Source organism: Salminus brasiliensis, chromosome 17, assembly GCF_030463535.1.
Source record: "Salminus brasiliensis chromosome 17, fSalBra1.hap2, whole genome shotgun sequence".
NCBI classification, from domain to species: domain Eukaryota; kingdom Metazoa; phylum Chordata; class Actinopteri; order Characiformes; family Bryconidae; genus Salminus; species Salminus brasiliensis.
Window position 1 is genome coordinate 31,775,903 of NC_132894.1, and position 14,245 is coordinate 31,790,147.

Sequence of the window (14,245 nt, forward strand, 5' to 3'; positions counted from 1 at the left end):
CTCTGGAAGGTGACTTAATGCACTTAATGGTTGAAAACCAACCTTGAGGTTTGGCGTCTGCGTCTGATCGACAATAAAGCGCATTAGGATGTTGAACTGCTGGTCGTATGGAAAAGAATCCCTGGGGGGGGGGGGAGAGAAAGGAATTATAGGCAATAACCAAAACAAAAACACACATAAATAACATTTGTGAAAAGGCAGGAAGCAGGAAAATCTGAGAGATCTGAGAAAGAAAAATTCTTGCTCTGTAAAATTCAATTGTCTGACTTAAAAATAACCAAGAAAGTTGTGTTAGAGAAGTCTCAGATCAACGGAGGATGGAGGTCAGACCTGGTGACGTCCAGAGCTTTCTGTACTTTGGCCTGGACGGAGCCCAGCAGGTCAGCGCCCATCTTCTTCAGCAGCTGGGTCAGCAGCACAAAGAGCCAGTCCTGCAGGTCATCTCTGTGTAGCGTGATGAAGTCCACCAGCGTCTCCAGGAACATGCTGAACACCTGTGGAGCAGACATTCATTAGGCGTGACATAAAAAACACCAAATATTTAGAATATGAATTAGCATTAAACACAAACATATCGACCAGACTTACTCTCTGATCCATCAATCCAAAGCAAGGCAGGGTCATGCAAGAAACAAACCCTCCGTTAGTAACACAACACCTTGACCTTCAGATATACATTCAGACCATCTAAGTCACACTGTCATGGATTGGCTCACCTTGCTGTGAGGATCTGCAAACATTCTAGTGAAGATCTCACACAGCCTCTTCAGCTCCACACGGCTGTAAGAGGGAGAGATTCCCTATGTGAACTGGTGCTGCTGGTTCTGAGGGGCATTACAGTAATTCTGTCTTTGACTCTGACAAAGTACCTGAGGATTCTTTGGCTCTTCAGAAGGTTCTGGAGGCCCAGCAGGCCTTCTTTGCGCTCAGACCAATTAGAGCTGGCGCAGTGGTTCAGGACCTCGGCTACGTCCTCGGTCTGCCGCAGGTAGTGTGGGACCCCGCCGTTGCGCGAGCTGTATGAGCGCTCCGAGCAGGCGCTGGAGGCGTCGCTGTTGGCGTCGTCATCCGAATACATGCCAGGGGATTCGTACCGTCGCCGCATGGGTCTCCGCTAGGCGCAAGGAGAGACGACAGAGAGGACAATAAGACCTAAAAAGACCAAAATGAAGACTACTACGCATGCAGACACTGACGTTCTGAAGATCTTCTGTTGATGTCATGAGGACAAAGGCATGCAGTGGGTAGATGATTATTGACATGTACAGTGGCAGGCAAAGGTTTGGGCACTCCTGGTCAAAAAAATACCTTGCGTGAGTAGAATGAGCTGATCGACAACATCTGAAGATCTGAAGATTCCAACACTTTAAGCAGGATTGGTGTATTATTTTTTATTTCGTACAGTTTTAAAGTAAAAAGGGAACAAAATTTGGGCACCTTAATAGTTTTGACCTCTCTGAAGACAACATCACATTGTCTGTTAAAAAAAAAAGCAGAAGCTGAATAAAAAAAGAGAAGGAACTTCTACAGTAGGATGATGATGCTCAACACGTCTCAAAATCCACAATGGACTACCTCAAGAGGCTCACGCTGAAGGTTCTGCCATGGCCCTCACAGTCCCCCAACCCAAACATCATCAAAAATCTGTGGATAGACCTTTAAAAGAGCAGTGCAGCAAGGCGGCCCAGGAATCCTACAGAACTAGAAGCCCTCGAAAGCAAAAGTAGGGGGCGAAAACCCACCAAACATGAACTGAAAGACTCTTAAGTGGCTAGAAAAAGTGTTTGCAAGCTGTAATACTGCCAAAAGGTTACTAAATGTTGCCTTAGGCCCTTAATCAATGTCATTTGAAACTGTAAAAGATGAAAATAAGAATGTTATTCTGCTTAAAATATTAAGGAATGCTTCCTTATTTAGGCTTAGAAATCAGGTCTTCTGCAGAGTTCAAAGTAACAGATGTTTCCACCAGGGGTGCCCAAACTTTTGCATGCCACTGTATGTGTGACAGTTGTTCTCTTTGGCCTACGAAACATTTTAGGAAGTTCTGAATTGCACTGGGTGCAATATCTCTCTGTACTGGCAATGGAGTCTGGAGATGATGGAGATATGGGTGGAAAAGGGGAGACGCAGTCATACACCAATAAAAACACTACCTTATTCCTGGAGTCTCCTAAAAGCTGTTGAGATTCAAGACAGAGTCAGAAAGAGGAAGAGCAAAGACAACCACATGTCAGGACTTCAGACTTTCAGTTCAGGTCTGATGTTAACTGCAATAACCGTAATCGCTAACATCAGACATTTCTTCTGCATCTGCTGAGAGCTGAGACTGAACTGCATTTACCTTCTTAAAAACATCCCATATGTGGACCTTCAATCTGATTCCTCGCTATCATAAGCTTAAATAGGGCTTAAAAACCCAAAGCTGACTAATGGTTGTGGAAGCTCACCAGGGCATCAGCTACAGCTGCCTCCACCTCCATGCCGGTGTTGAGGATTCGCATGGCATTGACCGAGGCAGATATACGTGCCTGGTGGATTAGACCAAAACGATCTGAGAAAGGGACAGAGAGAGAGAGATAGAGAGAGAGAGAGAGAGGGAGAGAGGGAGAGAAAGAGAGAGTGAGGGGATATGCTGTAATGTATGCACACAGTGTCATTAATGTGAAGCACCTAAAATTGTTGAGTACTAATAGCACCCCCTTGTGGAGAGTGTCCACTAAATGTTAGTTACAAGCCAGGTCCACAAGTTGCTTCACATCTTAAAAACAATATTTAACAATATTTCATATTTAATGCTGAAAATAATTGCCTCAGATCTCTATTGATCTATTGGATATCAATCAAAATATCCCAAATATTCAAATTAATAGAAACAATGAAAAGGTTGCAAATAAAAACAGATTCAGCAAAAAAAAACAAAAAACACATAAACCAACTTAAGCTGATACAGCAGCTGATTACCGAGTGATTTTTGAGTTTGAGTTTGAACTTAGTTTAGTCAGATGTTCTCCTAAAAAAACATAAATACAAAAAAAACATACAAAAAAAAAACGTCGCACAGTTCACACCTCACAGAGCACAGCTCAACTCACATCTGTAATAAAGACTGTAAATATTAATAAAGCACTATATGGGAGACATATGGGAGCATTTTGCGTATTTTAATATGTAAACAAATGGTCCCTGGCAAAACTAGGGATGATCTATAGCATTTCCAATAAGTGAATTCAGTGCTTTCTGTAGGTGTGAAGTGTGAGAACATTAATCCTGTGGCTCCCCCTGTGGCCGTGACCTGGTGGGGCATGCAGATCACCTGTCTGCAGAGCGTCGCCTGCCGTCAGAGCGCTGGTGGAGCGGGAGTGGCGCCGGGACACTGGGCAGCATTGAGAAGGGATAAACCCAAATACAGTTCAGATTTACACAGTTCAGTTTTTTTAATATATATAGAGCTGATGAGTGATGAGTACTGGCATCATCCAAATAAAACGAAAACAAACAAAAGACAATATATAGGATACATTAAAAAAATATATAAAACAGAAAAATACATATTCAAAATACATTAAAAATAAAATAAAGTAAAATAAAATAATATTTTTAATGAGAATTTCATGCATTTTTCTTCATCTTAAAAAGTTATTCAGATGTAAAAATAAAAACTAAAATAAATTAAAATAAAATAAACAGAGAATAAAAAAAATTTAAAAAGTATAAACAAATATTTAACAATGTAAACAAAGTCATTCAGAGTGGTTTGAGTTGAGATTGTGAATTATACCCACTTTACTTGGCTGCTTTAGACGTCTGATTCCATTCCCCACCACTAGAAGACAGTATTTCTCACAGACCACTCAGAATGACTTTGTTTACGTTGTTAAATACATTGACACCATAACCATTTAATTATGCTGAATTTAGATTTCTTCAGTTTAGGTGAGATCAGCTTATACTATATATATATATATATATATATATACACACAGACATACTCCCCCCCCCACAAACACAAACACACACACACACCAAAACATACAGGCATTGTACTAGAGGTACGAACATGCAGGTTGAGGAGGAGGGAATCAGAAGGAGAAATGAGGAGGAAGAGGAACAGGAAGCGCAGCTCTAGCATCTCTAGCTCTATTGGCTCTACTGAATAAACCACTACAGTGAAGCTTAGAAATAAAGGCACCTAAACTCAACCTCCATCTGTCCAGGTGGACTTCAGCTAGTTTGTGTATCTTTACTTTCGATCATTTCAGATTAAAATATCCTACTTTACCATACGTCTAGTACATTACAGAACTATCTAAAGGCATGTATATATATATATATATATATAATGTGTGTGTCTGTGTGCCTGCAAACCAATCACAGCTTGCAAAATAAAATGTAGTTTGGTGTCTCAAAGTGCACTTCCACTATCTGACTGAAGGAGCAAGAAATACCAATTCTCACATAATGATGCTGTAAGCCTTTTCCTGGACTGAGTTACAGTGGCCTTTCGGGAATCCATTACAATTGGTGACAAGGCGTATTCTCTGTGTTTGAGTGTGTGTGTGTGTGTGTGTGTGTGTGACTCACCCAGTGGAGTAAAGCCCCGTGCAGGGCTGGTGTCTCTGCTGCTCTCTCTACTGGTGTCACGACTGCAGCCCTGACTCATACTGGGCCGCGGGATACGACTGCCCCGCACTAACACCCCCCACCACATTCACACACACACACACACACACACACACACACATACGTGCAGACACGTGTACACAAACACACACACAGCAGGACGGCAGCAGGAGAGAAGAAAGTGTAGCAGTTAGGACACAACAGAGGAAGAGCGAGGGTGAGTGACAATAAGGAAGATAGTAAGAGAGGAGCAGAGCGGAGAGGAGCATATTAGGGAAGATCCACATCATGGAAAAGCAATTTCCCACAATTTTTTGGAAGTAAAAGAGTGATACATGTTGACATCATTTTGAAAAAACATACAGTTCACTTTCTAGATCAAACAGCGCATTTATCTAGGAAACCAGGTCGATTCAAGTTCACTGTACTTGTGATGTCCCAAAAATCAACCCACTAATATTTACACAGCATATCCAACCTACAGCAGTCTGGACTGCAGGAATGACAATGCAATAATGCACTGTACAGGGCGACCAATCAGAACAGAGATAATTCCCATATATTAGTCTTAAAGGAGCAGTAACACAAACAGGATAAAAACATGACAGGAAATGCTATGTAAAAATGACAAAATGTATGTTTTGATTGTACAAACCGACACAAATGTTATAAGCGAAACTCAGGGGCATACAAAATGACAAATGTAGCATACAGGTCCTTTAAGTAATATTTGAATATATTTGAAATAAGGTTGCAGTAAGGTTTTGTTGTTTTGTACCTAATGGTACTTCATATTGCACAGTTTACTACCATCACTATACGTCCAAATGTTTGTGGACACCCCATCTAATGAATGCATTCAGCTACTGTAAGTTGCACCCATTGCTGACACACATACATAGCTTTTTCAGTTCCTGTAGAGAAGTACTGCCAATAGAATAGGACTTTTTGGAGCAGATCAATATGAACCCTGGCACCATGCCTAATGCCCGGTGTATCCCTAGAGGAGTAAAAAGACCCCCAGATATTGTGAAATTGCATTGTCTTAAATGATGCCGCTCCATCCAATAATTTTGGGATGAGCTGCAATCAAATCCGCAGTGCAATGCAACTCCAAAATCTAGTACAAAGCCTTCTTCCCTCGGACAGTACATACAGGAGAAACTATTATTAATACCCTTGATTTCAGAAGAAATAATGGACAAGCAGAGGTCCCGATACTTTTATACTCCATATAGTGTAGATGAGCTTTTCTCCATGTACTAGAACTACAAACTCAAGCACGCCTCTAAAAACAGAGATCTATCAATACCGTTTTCTTTGATAACAATAAATCGATATTTCGTTGCTGTCACGCAAAAAACTCTAAATAATTTTCTTAACTTTCAATGGAAGTCAATGTAACAAGTCATTTTGGAGCATTTCTATTGGTCCATCTATCATGACATTTTGACACAAAATACACAAATTATGTCAAAAAGTGAAAAAAAGAAACAAGGTTTTGCATGACGGCAACAAAATGCATCTATAATATTGACTGATCTGTAATATTGACCGATCGGCCGAGCCCTAGTGTATCCTGTGTAACGAAGAACTCCTCTCACCCTGGCCAGAGCGGCTGGGGCTGGTCTCTCGGCTGCAGCCCTGACTTCGAGGGATTTTACTGCGCTTCTCGGAGGGGGTAGCGCTGCCTGTGGCACGGGGGACTTTTCCATATGAATGACCGCTGAGCTTCCCAGGAGAGCTGGAGCGACTCCCAGCTGTGTGCACACGCACAAACAGAGAAAATGAGAGAGTGAGCGAAGAAAAGAAAAGACATATTATATTTATATATAAATTATATAATGTAATATAATAATGAACAACATAATGAATAACACACATAATACAATATAAACACACTCTACGATGCATCAAGAACATGCAAAGACAACAAAAACAAGCCTGACCACATCCGCACAAATGATGGACATCCACATAGTGGCAAACAACACAACAGAGGGAATGCACTGGGTGAGCAACTCACCCTTTGTCCCAACATACACTATCTAGGGGAGGTGATATGGAACAGGCTTCATGGACTACAGTAACACATGGGGTTCAGAAGCATGCGAACAACAGGGTATGGGTATATGCTGGACTGGTCAGTAAGGCTGCTGTACCGTAAGTCTTACCACCCACTGGGTTAGCTGATCTGGATCCTTACGTATGAGCAGCACACAGGGCAGCGAAGGGTGTTCCGTTATACAGTGTCAGTGAAACTGCATTACCCAGCATGCATTGGGCATGTCATCATATTTGCCTAAACAAACACCTATTGTTGCCGTGGGCAACAATGCAAAACATGCTGATGTTTACAATGTAGCATAGAAAGACAACTGATCTTTCTAAGGGTCAGCAGAGTTGAACCCAATTCATACCGCTTCAGTGACAATGACGGACTGAAATGCAGCAAATGATCTATGTTTACGTGCACACAGCAGCCTGATCCTAATCAGCTGAAGGTGAGGAAGTAAGTATTTCCAATTACAATTACAAAAGTTATTAAAAATTAATGGGCCCACTTTTAGCGATCTTTAGGCGAGTCGTCAGCTGTGCACCGTGCAACTCCATTCAGGGCGTGTCAGTGTGTCTTTGCTGTCATAACAGCAGAAAAAGTTAATCTAAGTAGTAAGTCTCTTAATTATTCATGGGTGTGTTTCAGGAGTAACATGCAATAAACCAATCAGCATGTCGCTAGTAATATTTGAATATATTTGAAATAATATTTACTGCGATTTTGTTGTTATGTATCTAATGGTACTTCATATTTCACTGTTTACTGTCTGAACTGTTCAAAGAGAGTACTAATAAAACCCTGAACCTTCCAAAAAAATCTCCCTACACTATGCGTCCAAATGTTTATGGACACCCCTTCTAATGAATGCATTCAGCTACTGTAAGTTGCACCCATTGCTGACACACATACACAGCTTGTCCAGTTCCTGTAGAGAAGTACTGCCAATAGAATAGGACATTTTGGAGCAGATCAATATGAACCCTGGCACCATGCCTAACGCCAGGTGTGGGCTAGAGGGGTAAAAAGACCCCCAGATATTGTGAAATTGCATTGTCTGAAATGATGCCGCTCCATCCAATACTTTTGGGATGAGCTGCAATCAAATCCGCAGTGCAATGCAACTCCAAAATCTAGTACAAAGCCTTCTTCCCTTGAACAGTAGAGACAGTTACTCCCCCAAAAGCAGGAGAAACTATTTCCAATTCCAATTACAAAAGTTATTAAAATCCTGCGCTGTGAACGTGACCGCAGTCTTAGTCAGACTAATATCGAGTCACTAGTGTGCATGTAAACGCATAGTGAAGTGTTAAAAGCTTCAGCCAGAAATCTGTGTGGAAAGGTGTGGAAAGGTGCACATCAGTAAACTCACGTTGGGATTGAGAAACCACTTTCGCTCGGCTCCGCCCCCTACTGTCTGTAACAGAGACTCCGCCCCCTGCACTGCTGCCAGAACTCTGTCTCCGGGTGCGGACACGACCTGAAAAGCAAGAGAGAGAGAGACTGAATGCACTGGAAACATAACGATAATAATAGTAATAATAATAGTAACATAAAACAGCACAAACATTAGTATTTACAGACGAGTGAACTGTAGAAAACCTTCTCAACCTCTACACAGAATAGACATCCATGCTCAAAACAGTGTTTCACAGGACAGACACAGCAATAACGTTGATGCTAATGCTAACTGTAAAATACATAGTGAAGAACAACTGCCTTAAAAAGCTGTCACACCGCCAGAGTCACTAATACAGTGACCGACTACCTCAAACCAGTGGCAACAAACAGCATTAGCTTTAAGTTGTGGTCACACCAGACCTCTGTTGACCTCAGATCCGCTGTTTCAATGGGATTCGCAGAGATGAGTGATTTCACCTCGGCAACTTCCGGCAAAAATACATTTCATGTGCGAAACTTTGCATCGAGCTCAACTTCAGTGACCTCTGACGGCTGTGAAGACCCAAAACAGAGGAAGGGCGAATCATATCCGTGTCTAACCATGACCGTTTCTTCACCACTTGCTCTGAATAAACAGAGCATCTCTATACACAGACAGTCAGGAGCCAATCAGCCCATACCGTCATCGCTCTGTTTATGATAACTAAGTTAGCCAGCATGCTAATCGCTAAGCTAGCTCCTCAGCTGGAAAAAAACGGACACATGCTACGGCCGTCATTTACAGTTCATGCCACACTGTACTGGAGTGAGTATTTAATGACCTGGCTTAATGATGCTAATATTTGTATTTTATTAGCATGCTAATTAGCCACTAATTACTAGCCGCTACTTGTGTGTGTGGTTTAGTACTGTGGTGAGTTATTAATGTAATTAACATAGGTTCACGTTTGTGTTTTTCGTAGCTGTTTATGGTAGCTATGTTAGCCAACCTTCGAATTGTTAGCTAAGTTAGCTAGCTACAACTTCAGCGCATTTCCACACTGGGGTTTCAACAATGGCAGTAGTTATGATTGGCAGAGTAGCTAGTTGTTGGGGGACTAACTACAGTTGTATTTGTGTCAAATCGTATAATTTTATTATATTATTATATAATATAGTATATTATTTATATATACTGTATTATTCTAAAATATAATAATACAGCCTTAGCCCACGTGCTTCTTTCACTTTCAGAGGCCGGTTCTGTATCTCTCAGCTTGTACAATGCACGTGAAAAGCATGTCTTCCCGACTGTGAGGGATTATGCTGGGCTTTTTGGTGAGCAAGTTTTTGGTCCAGTCTCAGTCAACGGGCATTTGGCAAGGTGACGTGAACGACAGATGTCCAGTGTGACCACAGTTTTACAGAGAAATACAGACGTACAAGAATCACACGCAGAGCCAGATTCATAATCATGTGCTAATGGTGCTACGCCCCGCAAAATGAGTATGCTGCTCTCTCTCATTACTGTTGCTGTATTTTTATACAGCATGTAAATGAGCATGTGCATGGTCATAGCGTTTTGTAATACAACAAAATAAACACACACTCTTTCAACCGAACGGCCGCCTCAGTCGTAACTGATCTGCAGACGTCTAACACTTCAGTACAGTCAGTTTGTGGATCATCAGCAAACTCCATGCAGGTAGTCCATGCAGACTCTCACTGACGTACTCTCTTATCAGCAGACAGCAGCGGTGCCCAGCTCCAGGGCCAGTGGTTCATCTCTGTATTACAGAAATAGTCCAACCTTTAGAATACCTGGTCTCCATCTTCTGTATCTGTAGCGCATCGCTGGTTTTTCTGCGACAGTAACGTAGATGCATTATCCCGTCCTCCGAAAATAACAACGAGTTCAGCGGAGGAATATTTGAAATCCATGACTATATAATGAAACACAGGGCAAAGGAGAGACAGTGCTAATTATAGCCACCTATTAAACACCGTAAGCACAGTAAAAACTGTGCACGTGATTAACTGTCCGTCTTCACGCAGCTGTCATACCTATATGCCAGATTACAATTTATCGAAAGGTATTTATTGATTATGACTGAGAAGTTTTATCTGGATAAAGCTTCACTGTTTATCTTTATTAATTAAATGTTAAACACTTATTAGCAAGTTCAACTATATAATATTGTTGTTGTTATGCTGGCATATAAAGCTGATACCAACAGGTAAAGATAGCTATCCGCTATCGAGCTAGCCTTGTGCAAGATTAGCAGATAATTGGGATCCAAAAAAAATAAAGCGATAAAAAAAAACCTACCACTAGATAAAACACACTTTGAAAGGGGGGGGGGGTCAACTCAGCTGGCTAACCAGTAGCATGCTAGCTAATTCAATCAAAGGGGGATTGAATTAACATTAGCATTATAGCTACAGTTAAGGGGGTGGTCCAGCTCGGCTAGATACACCGGCTGGCTAACATATTGGGCCCTGAATGGTCCTTCTGTAAGACGACGTCAGAGGGTATAGGATGTGTCCGGGGGGGTTGGATGTTTCTAGGGGGATAGGATGTTTCCAGGGGGATAGGATGTGTCCAGGGGGATAGGTTGTGTCCAGGGGGATAGGATGTTTCCAGGGGGATAGGTTGTGTCCGGGGGGATAGGTTGTGTCCGGGGGGACAGGATGTATCCAGGGGGATAGGTTGTGTCGGTGGGATAGGTTGTGTCCGGGTGGATAGGATGTTTCCAGAGGGATAGGTTGTGTCCGGGGGGATAGGATGTATCCAGGGGGATAGGTTGTGTCGGTGGGATAGGTTGTGTCCGGGTGGATAGGATGTTTCCAGAGGGATAGGTTGTGTCCGGGGGGATAGGATGTTTCCAGGGGGATAGGATGTGTCCCGGGGTATAGGATGTGTCCCCAGATAATTCCCCCCAGTAAAACAATTCGTCCCATCTCACTGAGATTACTATCTTGTGCTCCTCGACCTTCACGCTACAGATACAGCGGACAGAGTTCAGCTTGAGAAACACTGGAGCACAATCAGGTGCGTTAGAACTCTCTCAAGATCTGGAGCTGGGCATCCTGAAATAACACAGAATGAGAGACAGGGAGGACTACAACACAGAGACCCCCACTCCACACACATACACACACAGGCCTTACCCTCCATATTACCAGGAGTAGCATCTTAAAGCAAATAAAAGCAGGGGAACCAAAGGAAAGGCATAACAGGAAGGTATTAGCATTGTGCGTTATAAAGAAGAAGGTGGTGGCTAGGACTTAACAGGGAAACAACAGGTGAGTTCAGAAGATGAACTGAAAGGTATTCATCTGAATGCCAAAACCGTAGCCTTTCATGGATGAAGGAATCTATCCACTTGTACAGATGAAATGTGTGTTTACCCAGTGATGCGTAGGAGCCAGGGGGCAGTGCTGTGGCTGAGCTGAAGGGGGCAGCTGCAGGTACAGTGGGCATTCTTGATTTGGCACTGGCAGCGGCATTTACGTCGACATCACTGCGAGACCGCTGCAGAGAGCCAGGCGTGGAGGACACCTTAGAGGTAGCGGCTTTAGCTGAGACAGAGAGAAAGAGTTACGTTTAAAAATATTGGTAACAGCAGTTACATTCGTAGAACGACTGTAGAAGCATCACGTATGGATTCTTACATTTTTCGGAATAAATTAAATTAAATTCTAAATAAATAAATGAAAAGTAAACAAATAATTGTACTAAAATATTACTTTAAAATATATGTAAATGAGCATTTGTATATATTAATTTATTCATTCATCTCTATAACTGATAATACTATTAACATTATTATTAAGATCTAATTTGTCCCATAGAATTCTGAAAATAGTTAAAAATAGCTCAAAACGTGCAGTTTTTATTCAAAGGTATTTCCTGCATTTAAAAATATATATATTTAAAACAAATATTTCACAATAAAACTGCATGTGGGCTTTTAAGGTGCATAAATGGGGATTTTACCCCTATATGGTTTAAGTACACTAATGTGATACCCCTATGGCCCTGTGGTTGTGAGTTTGAATCCCAAGTCATGGTGCCTTGCCATCAGCGGCTAGAGTCAGAGAGAGCATATTTGGCCTTGCCAAATATGGTCAAATGGCAGTACTATCAAATAGTAACTCCAAATTATGAGAAAAGGGAAAATTCAACAAATTGTATATACACAGCACAGTAAGTTCAGTAGAATCATCAGTTCAAGACCTTTTCAGTTTGCTTTTGTCAGAATAGTAAAGAAAAGTAATACGGGCTTACTTCTGGTTCCTACTGGGACTTTTGCAGACAGTGGCCGACTGTGTGTGAAAGCAAAAGCCAGAGAGAGTGAAGAGATAACAAGGACAATATTTAATCAAAACATTATTATACAGGAAAAAGTGAAAGTGAAAACTCACTAAATGAAAGTTCACTACTTCTTATGTCTCTATGTCTTACTTGAGGCTCTCCTGGGAGCTGGAGGAGGAGCGGTCAGACTGCGGGAGGGACATAATGCTGTCCGAACTTTTCAGATGAGACTGGAGAGCCTTCTGATAGGTCAGCTCGAGAGCCTGAAACAGATGTTCTGCCTCCTTACTGAAGTGGCCGTGGAAGCCCCAATAACACCTGAGGATGATCAGGAGCAAATCGGTCACAAGTTAACCCCTCCTTCTAAATAGGGTCTGTATATTCACTAATTTCACATTACAACACAAAAAGACATGTGAATGTACACAGCTGGTCATAGTAGTAGTCCATAGTCCACTGGCAGGCAAAGTCTACATAAATAAAGAAAAAGTAAAGTAATGATTGTACTAAAATATTACTTTAAAATATGTAGATTTTGTAAATTATGTAAATGAGCATTTGTATATGATGATTTGATTAATTTAGAGTTGGAATGTTGAAGTTTTTTTTTTGGAGTATTTTTTTGTTATGAATAGCCTGAATTTGCTACCTTAGTTATCTATACACACATAAAACTATTTGAATTAATTTACTCATTAATAATAAGAATAATAATACACTAATAATATAACATGATATATGTCATATAGAAAATTATAAAATATATAATAATTAATAATATAACTGACAGTACTATTAACATTATTATTAAGATCTAATTTGTCCCATAGAACTAGCCTGCTTTTCTTGTTCTACCATCTGCTACTCTACCTGCAGTCAAACCTGCAGCTCCAAGTCTTCTCTTCACAGCTAAACTGAGATTTGGTCCAGTGTTAAGCTGCTGTTGACTCTCAGAAACTTGTCTGATGCCAGTGTGGATTTGTGAAGTCTGTCAGACCTCCTCTTTTCAGGTTTCCAAAAGGCTTTTTGATGGTGTAGGAAACTGGACTCACCACAGTCTGGCTTTATCTGGAATTTCTCTAAAGTAAAGAGCTCCATTTTTAAGAGTTAGACGCTCTAGCTGTGTTTCTCTGTCGAGCATCCTTTTCTAGACATTATGAGAGCAGTCTGGACGTGCAGTGTTGTGTAAACGCTGCAGTAGAGAGTGCAGTAACACAGTCTGTTCAGCACTGCTTTTATACAGACCAAGGGTTTGTGCATTATTAATGGTTTGCATCAATTTTCAAAGCTTTATTTACTTCCATTGCAACAGATTTGCTGTAAGATGTTAACCACTGACTTTTTTACTTCCTAAAAAGAAATTTCCTTTTGTTTTCTTTATTTATTTCTCTATTTTTTGTGACTTTTTTTGCTCACATGCCCAGGTCACTAGACTGTGTACTATTTAAGGTTATTCACTGGACTTGAAGTGATGAAATGTCAATAAAATGGGAACATTAGGGGTGCACTAAAACATTTGACCAGTAGTTGAGGCCTCAGAAGAGAAATAATTCTTCTCACAACCCCATCTCAACAGTGTGCGCAACAGCCCTATCAGCACCTCAAATTCTACTGTACAAGTTCGTGCCTCAGTTTCTCATTAAGCTGAAAAGGGTTTCAGCAATCGGTTTACAACAGCTGTTAAGACAATCCGCACTCACAGGTGCATTCCTTTAAAGTCATGAAAAAGTTCAATTCCCCATAATTCAGAAAATCTCAAATCACCTACTTTCTAGCAATGGATCTGGCTTCCGAGTCTGCATCGTGAACTCCTTTCTTAATGGTCTCCATCAGGACGGCTACATGCCTGTGAACATATAAAAAACCAACGG

At 41.2% G+C, this 14,245-nt stretch overlaps 1 protein-coding gene across 1 annotated transcript in view; it reads right to left on the reverse strand.

Moving 5' to 3' along the window:
- The window catches only part of LOC140537697 (CLIP-associating protein 1), an 84,788-nt gene that overhangs the window by 18,333 nt on the left and 52,210 nt on the right, over nt 1–14,245 (reverse strand). Inside the window, exons 16-30 of the mRNA XM_072659877.1 lie at nt 14,143–14,220; nt 12,525–12,692; nt 12,348–12,385; nt 11,468–11,638; nt 8,049–8,156; nt 6,795–6,821; nt 6,225–6,380; nt 4,582–4,689; nt 3,314–3,373; nt 2,448–2,551; nt 870–1,114; nt 717–780; nt 589–591; nt 331–494; nt 43–121 (exon numbers count right to left, since the gene is read on the reverse strand). Of these exons, the coding sequence (XP_072515978.1) occupies nt 43–121; nt 331–494; nt 589–591; nt 717–780; nt 870–1,114; nt 2,448–2,551; nt 3,314–3,373; nt 4,582–4,689; nt 6,225–6,380; nt 6,795–6,821; nt 8,049–8,156; nt 11,468–11,638; nt 12,348–12,385; nt 12,525–12,692; nt 14,143–14,220 (1,573 nt within the window). The remainder of the gene's footprint in view (nt 1–42; nt 122–330; nt 495–588; nt 592–716; nt 781–869; nt 1,115–2,447; nt 2,552–3,313; nt 3,374–4,581; nt 4,690–6,224; nt 6,381–6,794; nt 6,822–8,048; nt 8,157–11,467; nt 11,639–12,347; nt 12,386–12,524; nt 12,693–14,142; nt 14,221–14,245) is intronic.